At 39.6% G+C, this 24,829-nt stretch overlaps 1 protein-coding gene across 3 annotated transcripts in view; it reads right to left on the bottom strand.

Moving 5' to 3' along the window:
- The window catches only part of akap9 (A-kinase anchoring protein 9), an 80,542-nt gene that overhangs the window by 10,829 nt on the left and 44,884 nt on the right, over window positions 1-24,829 (bottom strand). For 2 of the 3 annotated variants that reach the window (XM_088329324.1, XM_088329326.1), the window contains exons 18-40: window positions 23,542-23,636; window positions 22,460-22,577; window positions 21,380-21,418; window positions 19,606-19,838; window positions 18,700-18,819; window positions 14,586-14,762; window positions 11,956-12,060; window positions 11,719-11,871; window positions 10,101-10,187; window positions 8,018-8,830; window positions 7,838-7,954; window positions 7,721-7,765; window positions 7,503-7,637; window positions 7,324-7,368; window positions 5,403-7,109; window positions 5,273-5,330; window positions 4,726-4,853; window positions 4,366-4,545; window positions 3,540-3,710; window positions 2,696-2,801; window positions 2,462-2,627; window positions 1,227-1,377; window positions 870-1,166 (exon numbers count right to left, since the gene is read on the bottom strand). In XM_088329324.1, coding sequence (XP_088185450.1) covers window positions 870-1,166; window positions 1,227-1,377; window positions 2,462-2,627; window positions 2,696-2,801; window positions 3,540-3,710; window positions 4,366-4,545; window positions 4,726-4,853; window positions 5,273-5,330; window positions 5,403-7,109; window positions 7,324-7,368; window positions 7,503-7,637; window positions 7,721-7,765; window positions 7,838-7,954; window positions 8,018-8,830; window positions 10,101-10,187; window positions 11,719-11,871; window positions 11,956-12,060; window positions 14,586-14,762; window positions 18,700-18,819; window positions 19,606-19,838; window positions 21,380-21,418; window positions 22,460-22,577; window positions 23,542-23,636 — 5,246 coding nt within the window. The remainder of the gene's footprint in view (window positions 1-869; window positions 1,167-1,226; window positions 1,378-2,461; window positions 2,628-2,695; window positions 2,802-3,539; window positions 3,711-4,365; window positions 4,546-4,725; window positions 4,854-5,272; window positions 5,331-5,402; window positions 7,110-7,323; window positions 7,369-7,502; window positions 7,638-7,720; window positions 7,766-7,837; window positions 7,955-8,017; window positions 8,831-10,100; window positions 10,188-11,718; window positions 11,872-11,955; window positions 12,061-14,585; window positions 14,763-18,699; window positions 18,820-19,605; window positions 19,839-21,379; window positions 21,419-22,459; window positions 22,578-23,541; window positions 23,637-24,829) is intronic. The other variant, XM_088329327.1, reaches the window with a different exon arrangement.

Genomic DNA, 24,829 nt, shown 5'->3' with positions numbered 1-24,829 from the left:
TGGAAGTGTGAATTTCCCTACGGGGATGAATAAAGTATCTATCTATCTATCTATCTATCTAAAATGTATTTTCTGTAAAGTGAAAAGAAAGCTCTTTGATATGCTTTGTTGGCAGTCTTACAAGAGAGAGAACTGCAATGAGATCAAAGAGATCAAAGCCAACAGAAAAGCTAATGTTGTGACTCATCCATTTGCAGAAACTGTAATAATAAAAACCTCATCATCCAGTCCAGCGTGAATGTGAATCTTTGGTGGGACACGTACACCGCGGTTACACAAAGGTATTTTACTCATAGCTTACCTAATACGAACAATATCTGTGAAGCGCCGATCAAAAAACATTTTTTTTGTTTTGACTTTATTCACTAAAATAATGTTGCTATCTTGTTGCTTGCACGTACTTTGTGCTTATTTGTAATGTTACAAACTACAATGAATGATCTTTGTCAATCGGCTGCTATAAATTTACATGAACTCCGCCATTCTGATTTAACATTGCACGCGCAGGTTGCCTACATCAGACCTGTAAGGCGTAGGGCACGTAAGGGGAAATTACGCTTAACATGACAATGCCATACAAACAAATGCCAGCTGCCGTTAATCAAGAGGGAAGAAGAAATGCAATGGCAAAGTGAAGCCATTAGAGAGGAGTGTCATTGTCATTTATAAGCAGACTTTATTTGTCTTCATTTAATGTGTGTTCTATTGAGTCGACCTGCCAGGATATTTTGCAAAAATTTCAAACATTTACAAGCACTTCACTCAAAACGTCAAACCTTGAAAGCACATTAGAATTCAAGCATTTGCAAGTATTTCAAGCACCCGCACGAAACCTGAATGTTGAAATCCAAAGAGTGAATTAGGTGTACCTGTGCCTGCTTTTCATCCAGCTCTTTGTGCAGTCCATTCAGTAGGTCCTCCCCCTGGCCCGCTGGACCTCTGCCTACCCGCAGCTCCCTCTCTGAACCCAAAGCTGAGCTCATCTCTTGGGCCTTAGCTCTCTCAGTCTCCAGCTGAATTTGAAGCTCCTGGAGGCGCCTGTGGAGACTGAGCTTCTCCCTCTCGACCTGCTGGCAGAAACGCGTAGAGGCCTGGCGCTCTTGCTCCAAGGTGGACTTCAGCTGTTCTGCTTGACTTTTTTGCTCCTCCAAAGCCAGATTCAAGTCCTTGGGAACAAATGACGGGTTTAGTATGTGTTTTGCTGCTGAAGGCTGGTGAGATCTCACCTCCAGTTGTTCTCGGGCGTTGTCCTCGTTTCTCCCAGCTCGACATTGATCCTTCTCTGAGGCCCACTGCAGTTCGCGGCTTTTCCGGCTTTCCTCCAACAGTTGCTCATTGAGCGCGTTCACCTCTGAGGCCTTCTGCGATACCTCGGCCCTGTAGTCAAAGATTGTATCTTAACACGTTGAGTGCCAATGATGGTTTATCGACCCCACTTGTCATCAACGGCTGTATTATGAAATACCATATTTTTCGAACTATAAGGAGCACCCAAAACCCCCAAACTCATCAGAAATTTGAATGTGCGCCCTACAACCCGGAGCACCGTATATGGAGACAAAATTGAATATGCGTTACCAAATGCATTGTGCAATGATTGATTAGTCAATACATTTTAACGCTGACCGCAATTGTGTACCGATGGATGGGATCAAACAGATTAGCAATAGTAAGAGAACCGAATCCTAACCACAGGGCTGCTAAGGACATGGATATTCACAATTGCATGTAACGGGAATCAAACCCGGATTCCTGATCATATCTACTAGACTACTAGAGATACAGATGACACATAAAAAAAGCATTAGGTCATATCTCATTGTTACACTATTTTTAGTCCAGAAAAACAAAGGCAAATCATTCTAACATTTTGTTTCCATTTTTCTTAGCTCAAACTAAGCATTGTAGGCGACAAACGTTTTGAATAGACTCGGCCATGCGTTAAATTATATCTTTCAGGGCAACTGAATTACTTCCCACCATGCCTTTTACTTCATTCAGTTTAGAATATCGTATGCTTTGTATAGACTTTGCGAGTCGGCGATACAATACTGTTCAATGTCTGACTATATTTTCGCAGCCCGGCCCATAAATAACATCAACAATTTTGTATCTTGACTGATAAGGAGATAAAATGTAATACCTTTTTTTGTGATATCTGTATCCCTAGTGCACTAGTGGATAGGATCTGGTGGGCTTCCCGCTGCAGTCTGGGTTTGCGTCCCGTTGCATCCAATGTCATGCAATTGTGATATATTGCAACTGCCCAATCAATGCACAAATACTTTTATTATTTTGTGCAACCCTAGCCCTTAGTGTAGTTTAAATCCATGCGCCTTATAGTTCGGTGTGCCTTATATATGGGGGGACAAAATCACAAGAGACTATTTTTTGAGGTTGCGCCTTATAATCCGTTGTGGTTTATAGTGCGGAAAATACGGTATATGTTTCCAAATCTAACCTGAGCGCATCGAGTTCTTTTAAATACTTGTGCTGTGATATGAGCGTGGTCTCCAGCTCCAGTTTTGTTTGTGACAGTTCCCCCTTTAGCTCCTCCAGCAGCAGCCTGTCAGCTGGGGAAGTTCTGTCTGTGTCACCTACCCCCCAATGCGTGGGAGGTCGTGCACCTAAAGGAAGAAAACAAACATCTTTGTTTTCCTACTGTCATGTCATTGTATGTTTCATGGCATATGACCTTTATGGAAGAGCTCTAGCTGATCTCGGAGCTGACGGATCTCTGTGATGAGACTGGACCGGTCTGCGGTGTAAAGGGAACCAAGCGCTTCTCTGTGCTGCGCATCCTGGAAAATAAATACAATTTAAAAGTTATGATTCTTTTAAATAAATGCAAACCAAATGCTCTCTTTGGCTACTAGAGGGCAGTGTTGAGTTTGTAAAGCATGGTGAGTTGGTTCAGGTGTAAAAATGCATTCGCTCTACTTTAATAAATTAGTTAACACTGTCAATGGCAGATTGAAATACTTTTTGTGAATAAATGCATATGTGCCAACTTTCAACCTTGACATTAAGAAATGGCAGATTTTATCACACTCTACTTTTATGCGCGAAACACAATCTGTTTTTAAAATATAAAAAAAACACCATGTGCTTGTTTAAAATCGGAAGTGGGTAACTTGTAACAAAATGGATATCTAATGAGATTGTTGGAGCGCTTTATTCACGTACAATGACAGACTCGCTTCCAAATAAAGCAGCCGTAGACTAAAATATTCATCATTAATCAAGATCTTTTTGTTGTTAAATTTTAAAAAGCTGGAGATGTTTTTAAAGCGTTTTAGCAGTTACATAAATGTGTTATACTTAGAAATGCTGTTTGGTCATCCATGATTATAATATGTAGGGTAAACTACTAAAATAAAGCATATTACTGAAAAACTATTGTAAGGTCAAAATATTGAGTTGACATTCTTCTACTGATCCGGCCTGCCTGATAACAGAGGGTCTGGATCCGGGCCTCAGGGACACACCGAGTTTGACATCCCTGATTTGAAGGACACAAAAGCTGAGGTTTAATTCACCTGCTCAGCCAGCCTGAGCTCCAACTGGTTTAGGTGGATGACAGCGTCACTGGTCTCCATGAGCTCTAAGTGGCCGTAGAGGGCGCTCGTGAGCACACTACGCTCCCTCATAAACACCTGGCGCACCTTTTCCAGGAGCTCTGAGCGCCAATCTGCTGAGTCCCCAGACATCTAGCACACGAAAACAAGACTCATTCAACTGTGGCCGTTTTATATTATATGTGATGTGAATGTGCATATGTAACATAGCAGTTTTACTCAAAAATTGTTGGTCTGATAAGCATCTTGAAGCAAGTACAAATTGCCTCTTTAAGAATTCACCTTTTTATTGGCCAAAAATTCAAGCACTTTTTAAAGATTTTCAAAGCCAATTTTTCTATTTCTACAGTACCATGAAAGGAAAAAATCCGCAGTGAATCATGTATTTTACATATCCACAAATATGTCTGTGATTTTTAATCTTGTGTGTGCATTTATCAAGACATATGATTTGTGGATCTTGAGTAAAAAGCGAATATATTTGTTCTTGAGACAAATCTACGGTTATTGGTACCTTCAATTTTTGCATCGGCCATAATAAATGAACCGTAACTGATTTGGAATCCTACACGTTTCATAGTTCTTCGTTTAGGTGTAGAATGCACCCGTCCTCTTGGGCGCGACTTCGGTTCAAAGGACAATACCGTACAAACTAATACCAGCTGCAGTTAATCATGAGAGAAGAAATGCAATGGCAAATGAATGAATTGAGCAGACAAAACAGTGAGAAATGACTTAAAAGTTTTTCGAGCATGTACGAAAGGTAAAAAAAATATCAAGCAAAAACCTTTGTGTTCTGCATGTGAGCGATGAGGTTTTTGAGGGAGTCCACAGTATCCAGCAGAGCATCTCTTTCTTTAAGCCAGACTTGTAAGTTCAAATAGGAGCCGGGCTCGTTTTCAGAAACGGGAAGCTCCGACAGCGACAGAACCTGCATGCCTTCCTGGTGCACCTCACGCAGCAACGACTGAACAGAGAAAATAAAGCTGCCCATTGAAAACATAATAATACATGGTAATAACATAAATTGTGATTCTTAGAACTGTATTTTAAACGAGTAGCCCTTCACTCTTATTACCAAAATAGAAACTCTCAGCTTCAAAAAGGTTGGTGACCCCTGCAGAAGAGTATTTTGCACATGTTTTACCTTGATCCTATCAGGTAACACAGAATCATCCGCCTCCCTCCTGGCACCTTCGGGTGTCACCCTAAACTCAGGCTGAAGTCCAGTTGGAAAGTCATAGCCGGTCCTCTGACTGTAGTCGGAGCTGCTGTCTGCAACATGGAATGAAACTCACATTAAGTAAAGGAGGGTGTTATATATGGATTTAATGTTCTTTGATTTAGTAAAGAGATAAGAGTAATGAGAAAATTAAACAGCAAATTAACTGAGTCATACATTATTAATCTGTTGGTGACATTAGTGAAAAGAATATCCAGTGCTTATTCAACTTCAACAGACTATAACTTGAACTCTGGCGCAAAAAAATTGTAATTGAGCAGCCTTAGGCGCAGATTTAAAAAAAAAAATCTGAGGCTTTGGGATTAAACCCTGTGGAACAACAGTTGACAGTACAAAAAATGGCCTAAATGAATTGAATCGTTCCACTTGTTAATGTCCCCAAATTATATCGCACCGCTTGTATGAAGACATGCATGTAATGCTTTCAATTCCTGTTTGTCAATGACCTTACCGCTTGTATAACCGTCTTTCAATTGCAATGGTGGTCTATCTTGTCTTAATGAAGGGACCTAAAAACAGAATTTATTTAGAATTTCTAATACACATAAAGTTTTTTTTTCCAAATAGATGTTTTCTCTAACCTCAGTGGCACGCAGCTTGTCAATGACTGTCTGAAGTGCCTTGCACTCATCCTCCAGGTTGTGTGCATCGCGCCGCAGGGCATCGCTCTCAGAGATGTGCCGGGCTTCCATGTCCAGGATCTCGGCAGCGTGCAGCTCCTGCATTTGGACCACCTTATCCTGGAACTCCCCGATGACTTCCTCCAGCTCCTTGCTGGCGGCCGTTTGGGTGGCAGCGTCCGCCCCAGGTGGCTCAGGACTCCTGGAAGGGGCGGAACTCTTCCTGGAAAGGGAGGTCTTTTCCTTGCTCCCCTTTGCCAGAGGCTGCTTGCTGGTGGTTTTCTTCTTGGGCTGAGAAATGGACGAGGAAGAGGAAGATACAGGATGGGGGGATGCGGCAGGAGAAGGAGACGTTGAGGACGAGTCCTTTGTTTGGGCTGTTTGTGCCTCTTGCAGTTCGTTTTTCAACTTTGAAATGGAGATCTCGTGAAAGAGGATGTCCTCTTGGAGCTTCTCATTGTGGGATTTGGAACTCCTCAATTCTTCTTCAGTGGTCTGGGAAATCCTCTTCACTTCCTGGAGCTCCTCTTTAAGCTTTAAAATAGAGACCTCACGGAGCTGAATCTCCTCATTGTGAGATTTGGAACATCTCAGCTCTGTTGAGGAATGCACGTTTTGCTGGACTTCTTGGATTTCCTCTTTGACCTTTAAAATGTTGTTCTCACGGAGGTGAAGCTCACTCTGGAGCTTCTCATTGCAGGATTTGTAACTGTTGAGTTCTTTTTCAGAAGTGTCCAGTTTCTTTTGGAGCTCCTGAAGCTCTTCAGTAAGCTGAGAAATTAAGACCGTGTGCAAATTAACATCCTCCTGAAGTTTCTCCTCATGGGATTTGTAACCTGTTAGCTCCTGTTTCGACTCCATACACTTTTTGGCTTCCTGGAGCTCCGATTCAAGCTTTGAAATCGAAACCTCACATACTTGAAGATCTTCCTTGAGATTTTCATTGTGAGATTTGTAACTGTTAAGTTCTACTTTAGTGAAGTCCAAGTTCATCTGAACCTCTTGGAGATCATTTTTAAGATTTAAAATCGAGACCTCAGACCCCTTTATGTCTCCTTGAAGCTTCTCAATACTGGACTTGTAGCTGCTCTCTTGTTCGCTGGTGATGTCCATGTTTCTCTGAAGCTCCTCTTTGAGCTTTGAAATGGTGACCTCGTGGAGTTGGATCTCCGCGATGAGCTTGTTATTATGGGATTTGTAAGTATTGAGTTCTTCTTTGGTGGCATCCATGTTCTTCTGGACCTCTTGAAGTTCATTTTTAAGTTGACTAATAGACCTTTCACGTGCTTGAGCCTCCTCCAGGAGCTTTTCATTGTGGGATTTGTAACTTTTAATTTCTTTGGCAGTGTCCACATTTTTCAAGACCCCCTGGAGCTCCTCGTTTAACTTCAGAATGGACACGTCACGTAGCTGGATATCCTCCTGGAGCTTCTTACTGCTTGATTTGTAGACACTGAGTTCTTCTTTGGTGGTGTCCATGTTCTTTCGAACCTCTTGGAGCTCCTCTTTGAGTTTTGAAATAGAGACCTCACGAACTTGAATGCCCTCCTGGAGATTCTCATTGTGGGATTTGATGCTCTCAAGTTCGTCTTTGGTAGTGTCCGCACGACTTCGGAAATCTTGGAGCTCCTTGAGAATGTTTGTTCTGTCTGCCTCTTCTGATTCAAACTGGTGAGGAAAGATAATTTTAATTTTAATTTTCAACCCTTTAGATTATCTTGGTTCAGGGTCCACAAATCCCTTAACCGCTAGGGTCGTTGGGGCACCCCGTCCTGTGGTGTGTCTTGGGCAAGTACAGCCTGGCGGCGCTCATCATTTCCTGGGCCTTTTTTGGGGTAGGCGTTTGCTCCCCCACATGAGGTACACATCTATAAATACTTACTTGTAAGACATCTTCTTTAAGTTGGTCAATGGTAAGTTCCCTCTCCTTTAAGAAAAACAACCTTATTTGTAGTAGAAGAAACATACATACTTTGTTTTGGGCAAACATTCCTAGCAACCCCTAACTTTCCTACGTTAGTGTAGGAAAGACACTTTTGTTATGTCGTGCTTTATCAATACCTGCAAAAGTTCATGCAGCTTCTCAAGCTTCTCTTTGCAGCTGTTCAGCTCCTCCTTAGCGAGCGCTGCCTCCTCCTGGGCGTTGGTTAACTCTCCTTGGAGCGCCTGAGCCTCCTTATCTCCTCGAGAAGATACCTAAAGTGCAACACAAGAGATATTAAGAAGAGTGCTATTTTTGCCACAATTGGGTAATGCATGACAAGATGGACCAATCATACCTCATTTATCTCATTTTGAAGTCTTTCTATTGTTTCGGTTTTATCCTAAGAGAAAGAACTGGTCAGCAAGCTTTGCTTTAACTGTATGTCTGGACCTCAAAATACAAAATGACTTACTTTTAGTTCATCCTGGAGATGGTTGCATTGCTCTATTTGGAGGTCCAGCTGTTTTTTGGCAGCTGTGGCTTCATCTTGCGCTTTCTGTAGCTCGGACATGAGAGCTTGTTCACCAGTCTGGGTCAAATATAGACGATTGGTTTAAAAACATTTTCAAACATTAATTAATTTTAGTTTTACCTCCAAGACTGCCAAAGAGCCAAGATGTTTCCTGCCAGTGATCTGACCCATCAGATCAACGAGCGCCACCAGCCTTGTCTCGTACTGCGCCTCCTTCGAACTGGAGAGCAGCTGACTCCGGAGCTTTTGGTTCTTCTGGATGCCACTCAAACTGGCCTCAAGCTCACCAAGCTTCTGATTCAGGACTCCCACCTTGTCACCTGAATGTTCTGAAGCCTGCTGTTGGAGAGCATCCAGGGTGGCTTGGCTGACCAATGCCGCTGCCACCTTCTCCCTCAAGTGCTCCTCAAGGTTCTCCACTTTCCCCTGGAGCTCATCTGCATACTTTTGACTGCGGATTAATTGGGCCGTTTTCTCCTGCATTGAGTCCTCTAGTTCCCTGACCCGTAGACGGAGCTCAGCCACGCTGGATGTGCAGCCCGTCTCAAGAGGCCGCACCTGGTCTTGCGCTGCCATGAGCTCGGCGTTTTTCTGCTTCAGGGTTTCTGCGAGGTCCTCAGAGATCCCTGTACTCTCCTTTAAGCGTCGGTGCGTCTCCAGCAGTTCACTTTGCTCGGCTTTCAGGTCACGGAATTCGGTGGAGACGAGGTCCGTCCTCTGCTTCATCTCGTCGTATTCATACTCCTTACATGCGCCCGCCGCGTTGTCCTCTTTGCGCTCCATGTGGACAAGCTCCTGCTGGAGTTTGTCGATGACAGCGTTCAGCTGTTCCAAATCTTCCTCACTCTTGCGCTTGAGGCGTTCCTGCTCGCCTTGTAGGCATTCGACCTGTGACTCCAGATCATTAATCAGGGCGTCCCGCTCATCAATTCCCTGAAACGATGATGAAGAAATATAAGTAAGTAGCAAAAGAATGCATTATCCCACCTTCTTTGAAAATAACCTTTGAGGTTCCGCTTCATAACAACTTGTTTGAGAATAGAACCTGGGGGCCACATGCACTCCAAACATTAACTTTTTTGAGCGTAATCTAGTATTTATTTTATTAATCCTTTTGGAAGAAAAGAAACAATGTATCAGACTGTATATTACCGTCGCTCTCCTTGTACTAATATTATAAATGCATTCACATTTAAGTTTTTATTTTAAGTGAAAACATTCACTGTTTAAATAATACAAAGGTTTCAAATAATCAAATATGTGTTTGATTGTTTTAATCCAATTAAGTTAATTTTTGAATAGATTTTTTAAAATTTGATTTTAAATTGTAGTTCTAGATAACTATTTTGTTTTAAATGATCATATTTGTTGATTTAATCAATGTAATTAAAAAAATCAAAGAAGAAAAAAACTTAAATACGATATTGGAATATCACAAAGAAAAAAATACATACATAGTTGTTTTTTTCTCTTTGTGAGTTGTAGCAAGTTTCAAATTAACTCATTTATAGAGAAATATTCTTAAGAAAATAATCCAGATACAATTAAGGAGTTTATAAGAAATATTTGGTTAATTAAGAAGATGATTGTGAATGAATGAATAGCAATGTTCAATACTACTTTTATCAAACAATAATACCACTTTGGAAGGCATAAAATGCCCTGACAAATTAAAATGACAGATATTTGTCAAGAAAAACTTCTGAATTTAACAATTTTCACAGCAAATACAGTAATTGGTGCATTTTTTTCTTTTAATTTTTAGTTCTTTAAAAGGTAGCCACATTTAAATAAAGTTGACTGAGCAAATACAAATTTATACACCCCTGTCACAAAAATAATCTAATAAAATCACATTAAAAAATATATTTTTGAAATTAATATTAAATCTTAGGGATGTTTTACCTGAATACCTATTTTTCAAATAACCAGTCTTATTTTTGGGGGTTTGAAAAAAAAAAAAACTAAGGCCCCCAAACTTACCCATGGATCATTTGTCAATGGAGATTTTTTCACACGGAAACTCAAGAGTTTTGATGAGACACCACAAAACGAGCACACAACTTTACTTACCAAGGACAAAAACACAACACCAAAACGGATGCCACCAAAAATGAAAACACCACACATGACCATGATACGATGCACACACGAATATCCTGGCATTTCCTATTCCGTGCGTGCATTGACATGGCTTTGTTACCTTGTTGCCAGCAGTTTTCTCCATGTGTTGGAGCTTAGTGTTCTGTTCATTAAGATGTGCTATTGCCCTGTCCTTCTCCTCCATCACCTTCAAGAGTCAAGAGATTATAATGTGATGGATGAACATACCACGACAAAAATAAGAGTTCAGAGTTGGCCTGATGTCTAAGTGAGGTAAGAGTTCAATTGCCCTGAAAAAAAAATGTGATCTGGCAAACATGGGAACTGGTCACTTTATTAACTCATTCAGAGCCATAGTTTTTAATTTTAATTTTTAACCATTCTTAAGGCTTTGGCGCTGCTGATCAGCAAGTATCAAGCCCCTGGGAAAACTTTTCTGACGGCCTCAAAATAAAAGTCAAAATGGCAAAAATTGGCTGGCACTGGCTCTTTCAATTTGAGAGAAATATCTGGCATTGAATGAGTTGATTTATTTTTTATTCAAATTCTCTCTCTGTGTTTCCCAACCTCCAAATCCGAACAAATTGCCATTAGTATTTTGCATAATTGCGCAAAATAAACCTGGTTTGTAATTATAAAATAAATGTGTCAGATTACATCATTTATAGTCAATAATTTGTATTTTACCAATTTTGACTGATATACAGCAACACTTTTTGGTTGGGAATCACTCAACCATCCAAGAGGTCGAGGGGCTTTAACATGTTATTCATGCTAAATGTGTATTACTACATGCTAATCTAACATCCTATAACTTTCCTCAGGGTAATTTGTAGTAGACATTTTGCAATAAGCCCCATTTATCCAAATAGTGGTCGTGCATGAGCGAGAGGGGAAAATATTTACATTGGTCATCCATTCAAGCTCAATGAATGTTTGCATTGTATAAACAATACGTTAAGTGGAACAAAATCAGCAATCAACCTGCAACAAATAACAACTTAAAGACTCGACTATTGTAAAGAGGCACAACAAAGTGTAGCGATTACTTGTGATTGGACACAAAATCGAAAATGGGCCAAAATGAATCCTCAATATTGCATAGAAAACTATTTGCACTACCTAGACACTTTAGTAAGTGCTGCTGATTTGGCTAGCAAAAAAAAAACAGTATGAAGAGACAAAAATGTTTTTAAAATTTCATGGCTGACAAAATAACCTTACTATCGTGGGATTACAATTGTTGTCAAGGAATCTAAGAAATTTAACTAGATCCACTGAAAAGTTTCTCCAGTTACTGATTTACACACTTTGCAAAGTGCTGCTTTTTTAGTTAGCAACAGAGTTAAATTTATTTATGAAAATATATATACACTACTGTTTCAAAGTTTGGGGTCACCCAAAAAATGTTGTGTTTTCCATGAAAATACATTTTTTTAATCAATGAATAACAAAAAATATCGTCAAGACATTGAGGAGGTTATAAATATTTATTTTTTTTTTTTTTTAAAGTTATTCTACATACTTTGTTTTGGGTAAACATTCCTAGCAACCCCTAACTTTCCTACGGTAGTGTAACATTTTCTTTCCTAGGGAAGCATATAAAATATATAATCCTAAGTATGTACGGGACTCAGCCACCATCTGACAGAAAAACGGTGGCTCGCAAAATGTAAAATGAGATTAAGAAATCTTTTTTGTGGTTCTAGAAGGTTTACCTTGAGCATGCTCTCCCTGGTTTCCAGGAACTGCTGCTGGCTGCTGATCTCCTTGCGCTGAATCTCCAGCTGCATGTGGAGCTGCTGCACCTCCTCACTCTTGTTCTCTAGCTCCTCCCGGAACTGCTCTAGCTGCTCCTCAAGGTGACGAATCTGAAGGAAGGGATTCCTGACCTTAAGACGATATGGAAAAAAATTCTCATCCAAAGCTAAAAGATCAACCAAAGGGAGCAGGACCTCCTTCTCCTTCCGCTCCAACGCTTCTCTTTCAGTTTGCAGCTGTAGCTCCAACGTTGAGTGCTTTGCTTCCGTGACAGGCGCATGGTGCTTCTTTTGTTCATCCTTGATACACAACAAAATGAAAATGATAAAATTTTTAACTTAAAATAAAAAGACATAAAATAGGCATGAAAATGTGTCGTATAATAAAAGGGTGAGACGGGTGAGGAGGAAAATAATGCGCAATTTTTGATTAAAGCGGTATAAAATTTTGTTTGACTTTCTCAGCTCAAACCAAGCATTCCACAAATACAGTTGTGAAATTTGCAAACAACCCTACAGTGGTGGGTATCATCTTAGGTAACAGTGAGACCCAATATAGGGAGATACGCCAGCTCTCACAGTGGTGCTCGGCAAACAACCTGGTGCTGAACACTAAGAGGACCCAGGAGGTCATCGTGGACTTCCGGAGGTCCAGAAAGATTGACCACGCCCACTTCATTCAGATAGGATAGAGGTGGAAGCAGGTGGACGACATCAAGTTCCTGGGCCTCTACAGTAAAACAGACCTCTCCTGGTCCACAAAAACTTGCCGCCTGGCGAGGAAGGCTCAGGAAAGAATCTTCTTCCTCAGAAAACAAACTGGCTGGCCTCACCGAATCCATATATGCAGATCGAGTCAAGAGGAGAGCAAATCCATAGTCACGGACCCCAGCCACCCGGGTTGTTTGTACTGCTTTGATTCGGAAAGTGGTACAGGAACATCTGCGCCACCAATAACAGACTTTATACAAGTTTTTGCTCAGGAAAATGCCACAAAATACTGCAAACAAGGATACTGATGTTTTAACCTTTGGTCCAGACGGTGCTGGGCCGAAAGAAGTGTGCTGTGTGCATAGCTCCACCCATCCCAACCGCTCACCTAATAAAATTATTCTGCTTGCTTGATTGGCATTTCTAGCTGATTACAGTTTTCCTATGGGTTTTCATCATAAAGTGTCTAAACAGTGAATATGTATTGTTAAATGAGCTTCCATATAAAGGATTTCTAAGTGAAATACATACAGCCAAAAAGGGGCCTGATGGTGCGACACCTTGACTGTAAACTGTATTGGGAAGCAATGTTAGCGCTAAGCTGCGACGTGCGCAACTGTGCACTGCCCAGACCTCCGCGCACAAGAGAATCTATCCAGCACATAAAAATCAGGGCTCGGAATTGCAGAATCAGGAGCAAATTCTGTCAAAATTACAAAGCAGGCAGGTAAAAACAACACGGGTTCCCTTGGTGGTGTTTTTTCAATGCGGTATTTTGAAGTCAATATCGAAATTGCATGAAGTTAAGTCAGTAACGTTTTTTGAGAACCAGCTCTCGGGTCGCCTCACTGAAAAGAGACGGCTATTTTGGCTCCTAAACAGCTCTTCAAATTGTTTTTGTCTGTTTAATCCATATTTAACAGTTATTACATCATATTATGCAAGAAATTACTTAAAAATGGGCGGGAGCAAAAAACAATACTAAAATGAAAAACAAGTAAAAAGCTAAGAAAAAAAGAAACAAAAGGGGAGAAGAAAAAAAGGGAAAATAGAGAAAAGAAAAAAAGCAGGAAAAAATAAGATAAGTAAAAAAGCAAGAAGCAAAAAGCTAGGAATAAAAGGAAGAAACAAATAAAATAAAAAAATGAAAATGGAGAACAAAAAAATAAAAAAGCTAGAAAAAAAAGCAAAAAGCCAGGCAAAAAGCCAGGCAAAAATAAGAAAAATGTAAAGAAAAAAGGATTTTAGAAAAAGTAGAACAAAAGCATGGAAAAAGAAGAAAATGTCCAGAAAGAGGAAAAGACATGTGTTGCATTCAAATAATTTGCAACTATAATAAGTCATTCTTGTTCCCACTAAAGCAATTTATTCAGCTTTTGGACGTGTTTGCTAATAATTTGGTTACAACACTTGGGATGGATGTTGTTTCATCCTTCTTCCAAGTGACACTCATAGACTTTTGTGTGAGGGAACATTGGTGGGGAGTATGCTCTTTATATACTGGACCAAAGCATTTACATTATTGCCACTACAACAGCTATGTGCGCACCAGACTCGACTCTGCACTTATCAGAATTGAAACGCTATCGATGAGATTCGCACAAGTATAATTTCATCTAAAGAGCTATAGGTTCCCAACCCCTGAAAAGAAAACAAAGATTTGTTTACATCATTGTGATCTTTTGAATTTATTTATCTTTCAGGACAACGTTCTGTTTTTTCTAACCTTCTTCTTTGATAAGGTGAATGAAAATAGTGTGATAACGAGCTCAAATCAAATGCGCGTTACGCGTCGACTGCACTGATTTTAAATCAAGCGCACAACCTCAAACGCCAGATTCACAATACCCCCCCTCTCCACCTTAAAACATTTTCTCCTCGGATCTTCAAAACGCTGAATGTCTCCTAAAAGTGAGAGGTTTTCATGTCCGATAAAATGACCATGACAGCAGACATTAGTCGTACAGCAAAAGCCCAGACATTGTTCTCCGGCTCTCTGCAGCCCCTCCCTCCTCCGAAACCTCCTCTTAAAGTCAACCCCTCATCGCAATTCTCTCACGCCCCCTCTTTACATATAGTGTGGCTCTGGCGCCCCTCCCTTCCCCCTTTCTAACCTTCTCCAGGGACTCCGCACTGGCCAGCAGGGCCTGCTCGAGCTCCCGGATGCGGCTCTCCAGCTTGTCGATCTCCTGGTCGCGCTCGGCCAGCTCGCGCCGCAGCTGCTCCGAGCCCAGCAGGAGCTCGCTGCACCAGTCCGCCTTTTCCTTTAACTGCGAGCTCAGCTGCTCCACCTGGTTGGATGTAAAGCGGAAAAAAAGAGAAGCCGGTCAAAAGGACTTCCTCGTGGGCGCCGTCTGCTACACGGTGTAGCCGAAATACACGCAGCTAGCTCGGAGGTCAGCTGATCCACCTGAGAAAGGAAGGAGGGAGGGTGGGAGAAAAGAAGTGCAGGGAGCGGGTGAGAGACAAGGTTGAGGGTTCATTCCAGGGTGCCAAACTAAACTTCATGAATCAATTGTTGGGGGACTGTGGCAAGATCCACCTGGAGGAGGGAAAGAAAGAGCGAGGAGGGGGTTCAACGGGAAGGTAACTAAAAATGCGAATACTAGTCGGTATCTAGAGGAAACAAAAGGGAAAGGGGGAATACTATAGGTACCACAGCAGGGGTGGGCAAACTTTTGTTTTGTTGAAACTAACAGATAATTCATTGATGTCATTTGTAGATGTGTTTAAAAACACGAAATTCCATTCAATGAATGCGCATGTTTATTAAAATGCATTTTTTTAATAGCAACCTTATAACATAGGTGTCGAAAATGCGGCCGAAGGGTTCTAATCCGGCCCGCGGGAATACTCAGACCAGCTCAGTAGCCTAGATGGTAGTGTGCCCGCTTTGAGACTGGGAGGTCGCTGGTTCGCGCCTCGGCCAAGTCATACCTAATTGGTAAAATGGCGGCGCCCTCTGTTGGCTGCGGCTGCATCGACTCGCTACAACGGGTCAGGTGTATCGACATTTCGTTCTGTGTACATTGTTACAAAGAATGACAATACAAAGGAAATTATTATTATTATTATTATTATAAGCTCAAGAGAAAAATGACTTGCAGTTTGAAATATGCCCACTGGATGCCGCCAAAGCCACATCACCACTCAAAGTCACTGGAGCTGTTTTTTCGTCTCGTCATCTTTTCTTACTCTTTCTTTCTCACTCTTCTCTTTCTCAATCTGTCCCTTGTTGTCTCTCTATTTCTTCTCTCTTTCTCAGTTGCTCTTTTTAGTTTCTCTCTCACTCGCTTACTATTTCTTATTTTCCCTTGCCCTCCCTTTCTATCTTTTCTCCTTTTTTCCTCTTTCCCTCTTAGTTTTTCTCCATCTTTTTTATGTCTCTCATCTTTTTTGTCTTTCTTCCTTCCTCTTTCTTCCATTTCTTCTCTCAGTTTCTCTATTTCTTCTCATTCTTTCTCTCTCTTTTTCTCTTTCAGACTTCTTATCTTTGTCTCTATTTCTCTCTCTCTTTGTCTCTTTCCCTCTGTCTTTCTTGGTCTCTTTCTCACTTTCTTTCTTTCTGTATTTCACGCTTTAATGATCTTGATTGCTCCAAAGCAGAATGGGACTGTTGATCTTTTGCTTTTGGTTTTAATGATAATAATTTAGATTTGTGCACATTTTTTAGAGGATCTTGGTCTGAATTGGTTAAAAAAAAGATTTTTTTGGCATTTTATAATTTACTTAAAGCATTGAGGAATTAATGTTTAATATCAATTTTATTGTTTTGAATTTTGGGGGTTTTGTGTTGTTGCTGGACTTCAAATCTGTTCAATGTGTAAAAAGCTGAAATAGTTTTGTATTTTACCATTTTTTGGTAGATCTGTGAATATCTTAATTTATATTTCATGTGTTTTTTAGGGATCCCCTGCAAAACATAAGGAATTACTAATTATTAATAATTTGGTGCATGATGTTTATTATTGATAATATATCATTGAAATAACAAAAAAATCTGAGGAGCCGTTTGGGAGCCGAAAGACTCTCCTCAGTGAGCCGAGCCAAAAGAGCCAGCTTTCTAAATAGAGCTGTCCTCTTGGGTGTAACCAGTAGTTTAATGTCTCACATGACAATGCAATGATGACAAGCCACCAGAGCTGGTGTGTAGGCATCATTTTCACACCGTTTTTAAAAAAACATCTTTAATTATTACGTTGTCTTTAATGTCAGACGGCCCCCAAAAAGATGGAAATGGCAACAATTTCAAGCATTTTCAAGCACTTCACCAAATTCAAGCTATTTCCAGACCTTGAAAACACAATATTGAAATTCAAGGATTTGAGGATTTGAACCACCTGTACAAACCCTGTATAATGTAATTGCTTCAAAAGAACAGTGCAGGCTATCCGTTGCCCACCCCTGCACTAAACATTCTCCAGGCAGCTGTAGGTAGAAGGAAAGGGATCAATAGGAGGCGAGAAGCAGTACCTTTAAGAACACTCCGTCCACCTGCAAGACCGGGGAGTAAGAAAGTAGGAGGAGCGTCAAGGAGCATAAAGCGCCAAGGCAAAAAAAGGAGAGAGGTAAGCCGATAAGGAGGACGCAGAGGAATAGAACAATCTCAAAGCTTTCAAAAACAAAAACAAAATCAATTGAAAATATGGAATCGGAAAAACAACAGCGGGATGTCATCGCCCAATTTTCTTCCTGTGTGTTAAAAGCACAGTTAATCATTACACGCAAGCCATAAATACACAAAAGATTGTCAGTTACAGTTCTAAGAGATCATTATGAATAAATGCAAAAGAGAGGATGACAGATGGGCCTGGAATCAAACAAGCAGCATGGAGATACAGAGCATTCAACGGAAACGCTTTCCCTGAAAGTGGCCAAATCAAGCAAGTCCCTAACGCCAAAAAACATTATTCTATTGCCTACATTTGAGTGTGAGCTTGCCTACCTTTATAGGCACTAAACTGCATGTTAATGACAGTTACACATTGACTTACTTGTTATAAGGTGAACGTTTATGATCCATAGTTCAATGCAGTAACAACTGAACCAGGAATTTGCACACTGACTGTAAATATAACTGAGGCATGTAATTGTTTAAATTCTTACAGGGTTTGAACAATCATTTCCTGGTCAAATTCTGGCAATTTTTAAGGACTTTCAAGCGCAATTTTCCATTCAAATTAAAAAAAAAAATAGTATGAATCTTGTATTTTGCAGAGCCACAAATAAATCCGCGCTTTACATATGCGAAATTTAAACATGTGTGTACATTTATGAAGACATATTATTTTTAGGTGTTTTTGCATGTCCATAATTGATACATAATCCTTGCACTAAAAACATTTCATAGTACCCTATTTAGAAGTAGCATGCAGCTGTCCTTTTGGGCATAACCCATAGGGGGTGATGACGCTCCAAAGAACAATGCCATACAAACTATTGCCAGCTGCTATTACTCATGAGGGAAGATGAAATTGAATAGCAAACCGAAGAACAGTGTGGGGTTATTTTTAAGCAGAAACATGGCACCAATTTAAAGCATTTACAAGCTTTTTTTTAATCCATGAAAACATAACATTACAATTCAATCATTTTAAGGATTTCAAGCACCTGTTAGAACCCTGTAAACCTTTAGTAGACTCCTTGATTTCCGTTTTTACAGTGTATCATTAAAAAATGCCCCTTTTAAGCAGATCTTAATGAAGTATATTAGTTTTTTCTTTGTTGATTTTTTTCACACTGAAGCACAATATGATTGAGTACAAAGTCTGTTTATGAGCACTGTTACTCCCAAAGAATTAGGTTTCCTTATCCGTTTTCGCCCTGTATTGCAAATCTGACCAATACCTGCATTGAGGTCACAATAATCCTTTTTGACTGTTTCAAGATTCCATTGTAATGAAAATGCTTTATTATGTTTTTAATCTTTTGATTTTTTTTAAATATCTTATTATTTTAAAAGATAAATAAATCTAATTTTAATGCTGGAGGGTAGAATAGTGGTGGTAATCATTTGAAATTTTCTTAAATACGCAAAAGGGCTAACACCCTTACTTGTGTTTCTTATTTCTGAAGGTTCTATTGATCGTTACAATGCAAAATGAAAAAAGCATTTATTACTCTAGTAGTTTTCTCCCACGTCAAGAAGTTGGGTGTCACCAGGTAAATCTATAGCCTCTATTGTGCCATGTCGTGTTTGCAAAAGAGCTCGCTCTCTTCTTTGGTTACCTTTTGGCTTCTTTGCTCGGATCCGCCGGGAAACTTCTGCTGGTTCTTCAGCTGCTCTTCCAGCTGCTGGATTTCATGTTGGAAGACGTCACGTTCATGCTCTCTGTCCACAGCTTGTTCCTAAAAGCAGAAAACAAAAATAGTATTTATAGTATACAAAAATACTGTGCAATATTCATATTTGTTTACCCTGTATGTAGTGTAGCTGTGTTCTAGCTTAACCAATCAAATTCAAATTAAGTTAAACGGGCGCAAGCAAACATTCCCTATCAATAACCCCAAATAGTGTTCTGATGTACTAGTAGACTTTTGCAGGCATTCAGTCCCTTCCTAACAAAACCTAGGTATTATGAAACGTTAAACGGTGTTTGAGAAGTGAGATAACTGAAAATACTCATCGAGAGCATGGTGATTTTAGTTTAGTTTAAGTTTAAGGAGGGTAGTGTTGTTAGAGGTGTTTTTAAAAAGTTGGGAGTAGAATATCGAGTACGTTTTAAAAATGCTCAGCTGAGTTCAAAGAGACTATGTACTTTTTTGCCACCTCGCCCATCTGCTTTTATCTTACTTTTAGCACCGCTGTTCTGGGACTCGCAACACATTAGAAAGCAGAGAATGGGGGAGGAGGGGAAGAAAGTGATTCCATGCTTGTTTCCAGACTTTTTGTTAGTGTAGCCTGAGATTGATAAGAGTAAGAAAAGGCCCGTTTCAAATACAGTCATAACGCCAACCCAAATCTCAAAAAGATGAAAAACGAAAGGTTCATTATTGATCATTGCTTAACTCAAATATTGGGGCACACGTCCATCTGGGAACTTTCTTTACCTGTTCTAAAATGAAGTGGGGTAAAAGCACATTTCCTTTTGGCTGTATTTTATGTCAGAAAATAATTGAAAACCACTAGCTTACATCAAGGAACCGCCGGTTCTTGTCCAGCTGCTTTTCCAGTGCCTGGATCTGCTGCTGGAGGTCCCCAGTCTCGGTTTTGCGGGCGTTCTCCAGCTCGATGACCCGGTTAACCTGCTCCTCCAGATCAGCCTCCAGGGCCTTGATCTGCTTCAGCGAGTCGGCGCTCTCCTTCTCCGCCTGGCGTTGCACCTCCACCTTCTCCTTCATCAGCTTCTGGGTCTCTTCCAGAAGATCTGAACAGGCAAGGGGGTGTTACTGCCTGGATATTTAGTTTTGTTGATGAAGACTTCAATTTTGGGGGGAATGGAATGCTGAAGCTATTGAGGAGTCTTAGCTGTTTTTTTTTTTTGAGGAATACTAAATCTCCAAATAAGTTTAATTACATTTCAACAAGCCTCAGAATTTATTTATTTATATTAAATACCCCATTCACTGCCCTGGAAGGCTACAGATGTAATTTCAAATTACTTGTTAACTGCCAAAACAGCTATAGATGTGCAAAAATGTTAAATTTGTAGAGAGCTCATAATCCTTCTGCTGTAATTATCCTCACATACTTCAAACATCCCATTCACGTTTCCAAGATGATCCCAGCCCTCCACCTAAGACCATCTCTCATACGCTACAAACCAGGAACAATCGCAATTGGTTCAGATGGGATCAGAAGCCCCCCATGATAAGCAGTGGAAAGTTGGAACATGTGTGTGAGTAACAGAGCATAATATTAAAACATTCATGCCCAGGAAGCATCAACAGGAAGGGGAGGGGAAATTGCAATGATCTTAAAGATGCGAAAAAAATTAAACAAAAATATTTGAATAAAGTACACGTTACACATTGTTGATGATTGACAATTGGGCAACCGATGTCGCTCATTCAATCATGCTAAACCCATCATAATTCCAAGATCATAAAAATTTAAGGACAAGATTAGTAAAAAGCAAAACACAGAAGCATAGGTTAATGGTTGTGAGTAGGCCCAAAAGCAAGCACAAGCCTGATGCCAGAGGTGGTAATAAATCAAAAAGGAAAAATGATCAAGCAAGTTGAGTCATAAATCAAGTCCTACAATCTTGCTCAAAGGTTCAAAAACAATTTCATTATCTATTTTACTTTTGTCTCACTCAAACACATAAAATAAATAAATATTTTTACAGCATCTACAGGCATGAAAATGGTTCAGGGAAGAAATACCGTGCTTACAGTATTTGTGTAACGGACACCTCAAATTTTTTATAAAGAATCAGTATAAAATTTTGTTCGATACAATGAATTTACTTCATGTCCTTCAAAGTAAGCTTCATTATCAGATCCACCAGAAAGTAAAATTTGTCTCTGGTAGTTAAAAAAAATGCCTAATTCACTCTAAGAAAACTCCCAATATTGTCCTCGACACCTCAAAACATTTTCTCCTAGGATCTATACAATTCGCGTGGATCATCCTATTTTTTACATCAAAACGGCAATTTTTCCGCTAGAGGTGGGAGATTTTCATACCTGTACTATCTTAGCTAAAATGTGATTTAATGTAGCACAATGAAGGATCATGTTAGATTACTTTTGTTTTCCAAAACAATAATCAAAGTGGAATCATCTTCTGATTCTCCTTTGAAAGTAAGACCAAAGTCGCCAATAAAGTACCCAGTCGTGAATAAAATCAAGATGCCCACCTCTGAGCGGGTTATAGAAGCAGATCTATAATCGGTTAGATGATTCAAATTACAGAAGAAAAAGAAGGGGAGAGGGGATTGAGCCATGCTCAAAGTGGACACACCTGCTTCAGGTGCTGCAACCAATGCAGCTTCAACTAGGCCTACAGGAGAATAAGAGAGCACACGAGTTGAACATGCATCGTTTTGGTATCACCAGGAGGAATATCCCGGAAGACCATAGAGTAAAAGTGATGTTGCAGCCTTCTTTTGGGGGTTGGTTAAGCAGTTAACACAGATGACAAAGCAAAAAGGACAAAATGGAGTTACTTTAATTTACTTTGAAAATACTTACCCATAATATCACTTTAAATATTCTTGACCTGTTTAACTCATTCCATGCCATAATTATGAATGTGTTTTCAGGAGCATTGTCCCCAAATGCCAAGCATCCAAAGTAAGTTTTAATTTTGTTTAATTTTAAAAACTATCATAAAAGGTTTGACGCTGCTAATTGGTAAATAACAAGCCTTCAGGAATGATTTTACCATTATTTGGCATTATTGGCTTCCATCAGATCTTTGTTCGCACATCGAGGCAGCCCCTGCTGAAGCAGTGTGGTGAGACATGCAAAGCCAAGAAAGCTTTGTCTTTTCAAAAACATATGACCCATCGTCATTGTCTGATCAGAGAGCGATGATATTTTGTGCACACCCCAGGGAAAGTGATTGCCAGGGGGGCTGAAATCGGACACCGAAAGGTTCATGCATAAGTTCAGAGTTTTCAATAAATCGTTATTTTGCAAGAGAAATTCCCCTTTGTCTATGGAAAGTAGTTTCAAAAAACTTAGCAATGTTTAACTTGTTTACTAAACAACAGTAAAAGCTTGAAACATACTTTTTTCAAATGAAAGATGAGGGCTGAAGCTTTCTTTTATATGTCCGAAGCCTATAAATCTACAGAACAAAATGTTTTGTAAATGGGAACAAATCGCTGGCACATATTTAAAAAAAACATATGGCATCGAATGAGTTAACAGGGGTAAAAAAATTCAACTGCTTTGTGGCAAGTTCATTATCTTTATCCACATATCCACCGTAACCCTACCTTTAAAAAAAAAAAAAAAAAAATATATATATATATATATATATATATATATATATATATATATATATTTAAAAGAAAATAACAGTTGGAATACGTACAGAGCTCACGAGTGCCGGCTGTTTCTCGCATGGCGTCTTGTTGCCGGTAAACCAGCTCGCGCTCCTCCTGCATTTGAAGCCTCTCCTGCTCCAGTTCCTGCAGTCTACTCCCTGTAACCTGTAAATTAAAAGAAGTCTAAGTTTAGCTCTAGCAAAACTAGGTGGCGGTTTTAAAGTAGCATCAAAACTGTGCAATAAATCAAGTGACCGTATTTTCCGGGACAGTAAGGCGCACCTAAAAATCCTAAATGAGCCAGAATTTTGAAAGTGTGCCTTACAACCCGGTGCTCCTTATATGCCACAAAATACTGGTCGATAAAATTGGAAATGCATGCAGTATTTATTTGTGCGTGTTACTAGACAAGGTTTTAGGGTATACTACAGTATTTGTTTCAATTATTGATCAATTAAAAAAAAAATGTCTTAAAAAAAAAAAAAAAAAAAAAAAAAAAAAAAAACGCCACTGGAATCAAGCCTGGGTCACGGCGGTGATAGCGTTAAAACCTCACAACTAGACCACATGTGATACCCATAAAATATAATACCTTTTCATGTTATCTCATTATCAACTTATTTTACTCATTGTACCAGCAACAAATGTTAGAGAATGCAGAGAACAGAAAGTCATCCTAAAAATAGAAATAAAAGCATTGTCCGATTCATCGTCACATACAACCAAGAGTTGTTACCCTCGTCGTGCTTTTGTGTTTATTTATATATTTCAGGACGACTTTCTGTTTTCTCCACTCTCTAACATTCGTCTCTAGCACCATGAGTTAAAATTGTGTAATTCTAATCACATACAATGTTTTGCAATTTCGACTGATCAATCAATGGACTAATATATACAGTAAGTGTATAAAATGTACAATAGTTATACACTAATATACACAAATAAGGTAGCTACTGTATTACTGTCATTTTAATTCCATGCGTCTTGTAGTCCAGTGCGCCCTATATAGGAAATCTATATGACAAAGGAATATTTAGGCAGGTGCGCCTTTTAGAGTCAGAAATAGGATAGTTTGATCTAGTTGCCTTTTAAAATAAAAAGCCCAGTACTATTGGGCAACATCATCTACCTGTAGCTCCTGCTCCAAGTTCAGCTGGAGCTCCTCCTTTTGACGCAACTGCTCCTCTTGAGCAGCCCGTTCGCCCGTGTAGCCGTCGATCAAACCTGCACAGAGTGACGATTAGGTAAACGTGTTTTGAAATTTGACTTCTTTTGTGCACTGAAGCGGAGGCGCGGATATTAAAAAAAACCCACAAAAACAAACCATGTTACCAGCAAGTGCAAACGCATTCCCTCCGCATAATTGAGGAGCACACAACCGAGCACGTCTGACCCATTTTTGCTCGACATGTCGACAAGACCGAGTTGCAAGTACAATGAAATGCTTCATCACAGGTCAGCAAGCATTTCGCTTCAGGATGCCATTCAGGGAGGCAGATATACAGTGAAGAGAGTAACTTGGCCCCCAAAATAAATATTAAATGTCATAATGGTTAATTTAACGATTGGATAATAGATGCTTGTGTTGATTCAGTAAGTGTAGAGGATCAACATCCCTAACATTGCTGTATTTCAAGCACCTGAACAGGACATTATATAGTGTTTGTTTAAGGAGGGTTCTTCTCCAGGATACTCTCTGTTCACATGTCAGGGCTTTTTTTAGGGTTTGTACTCCTTCATGGGCAAATTCAAGCTTTTTTTAAGGACTTTCAAAGGCACTTTTTGATATTTTTCCAGTACCATTAAAATAAATGAATTATGTATTTTGCAGCTCCACAATACTATCTGCAATTTCAACGCATGTCCGCTTTTTCCTAGAATCGCAGAGCAAACAAATTCTGCAGCTGTGTAAAAATGTGAGGGTTGTGGTCTCATTTTTTAAATGTGTTGATTCATTTTATTGGAAAGAAGGTTTAGTACTAACTTCATTAGCCTGTCAATTTTTCTCTCCTTATTAAAGGTATAGTGTGTCATATTTGACCACTGGACGGCAATGTATTGTCTAGTGCGGATAAAAAACAGTGCCATTTGAGCACAGCATAACAGCAAGATGCCAGAAGAACGTGGTGGCGACTACTAGTTATGGATTCTGCTATGTAAAAGAAATACAAATTTCTTGAACTATGATTTTTGATAAAAAGTAACATTGGTATGATATTTCATGTATTTTGACCTATTATTCAAATCAATGTGTTTTTACTGAAAATGTTTCTGTACCAATAGGAGGCACAACATATTACAAAGTGTCCTTTAAGATAAGAGGTTTGAGTGAACTGATTGTCTAATAATATGCAATAAATCTCTCTAAAATGTAAGGTTTTGCAATTCAGCACCACTTATCTATCCTTAAGAAAAGA

Source organism: Urocampus carinirostris, chromosome 2 (assembly GCF_059441175.1).
Source record: "Urocampus carinirostris isolate Australia breed hairy pipefish chromosome 2, RoL_Ucar_1.0, whole genome shotgun sequence".
Classification (NCBI taxonomy): Eukaryota; Metazoa; Chordata; class Actinopteri; order Syngnathiformes; family Syngnathidae; genus Urocampus; species Urocampus carinirostris.
The sequence above is the reverse complement of the archived record's forward strand: the minus strand, read 5'-3'. Positions and strand labels throughout refer to the sequence as shown.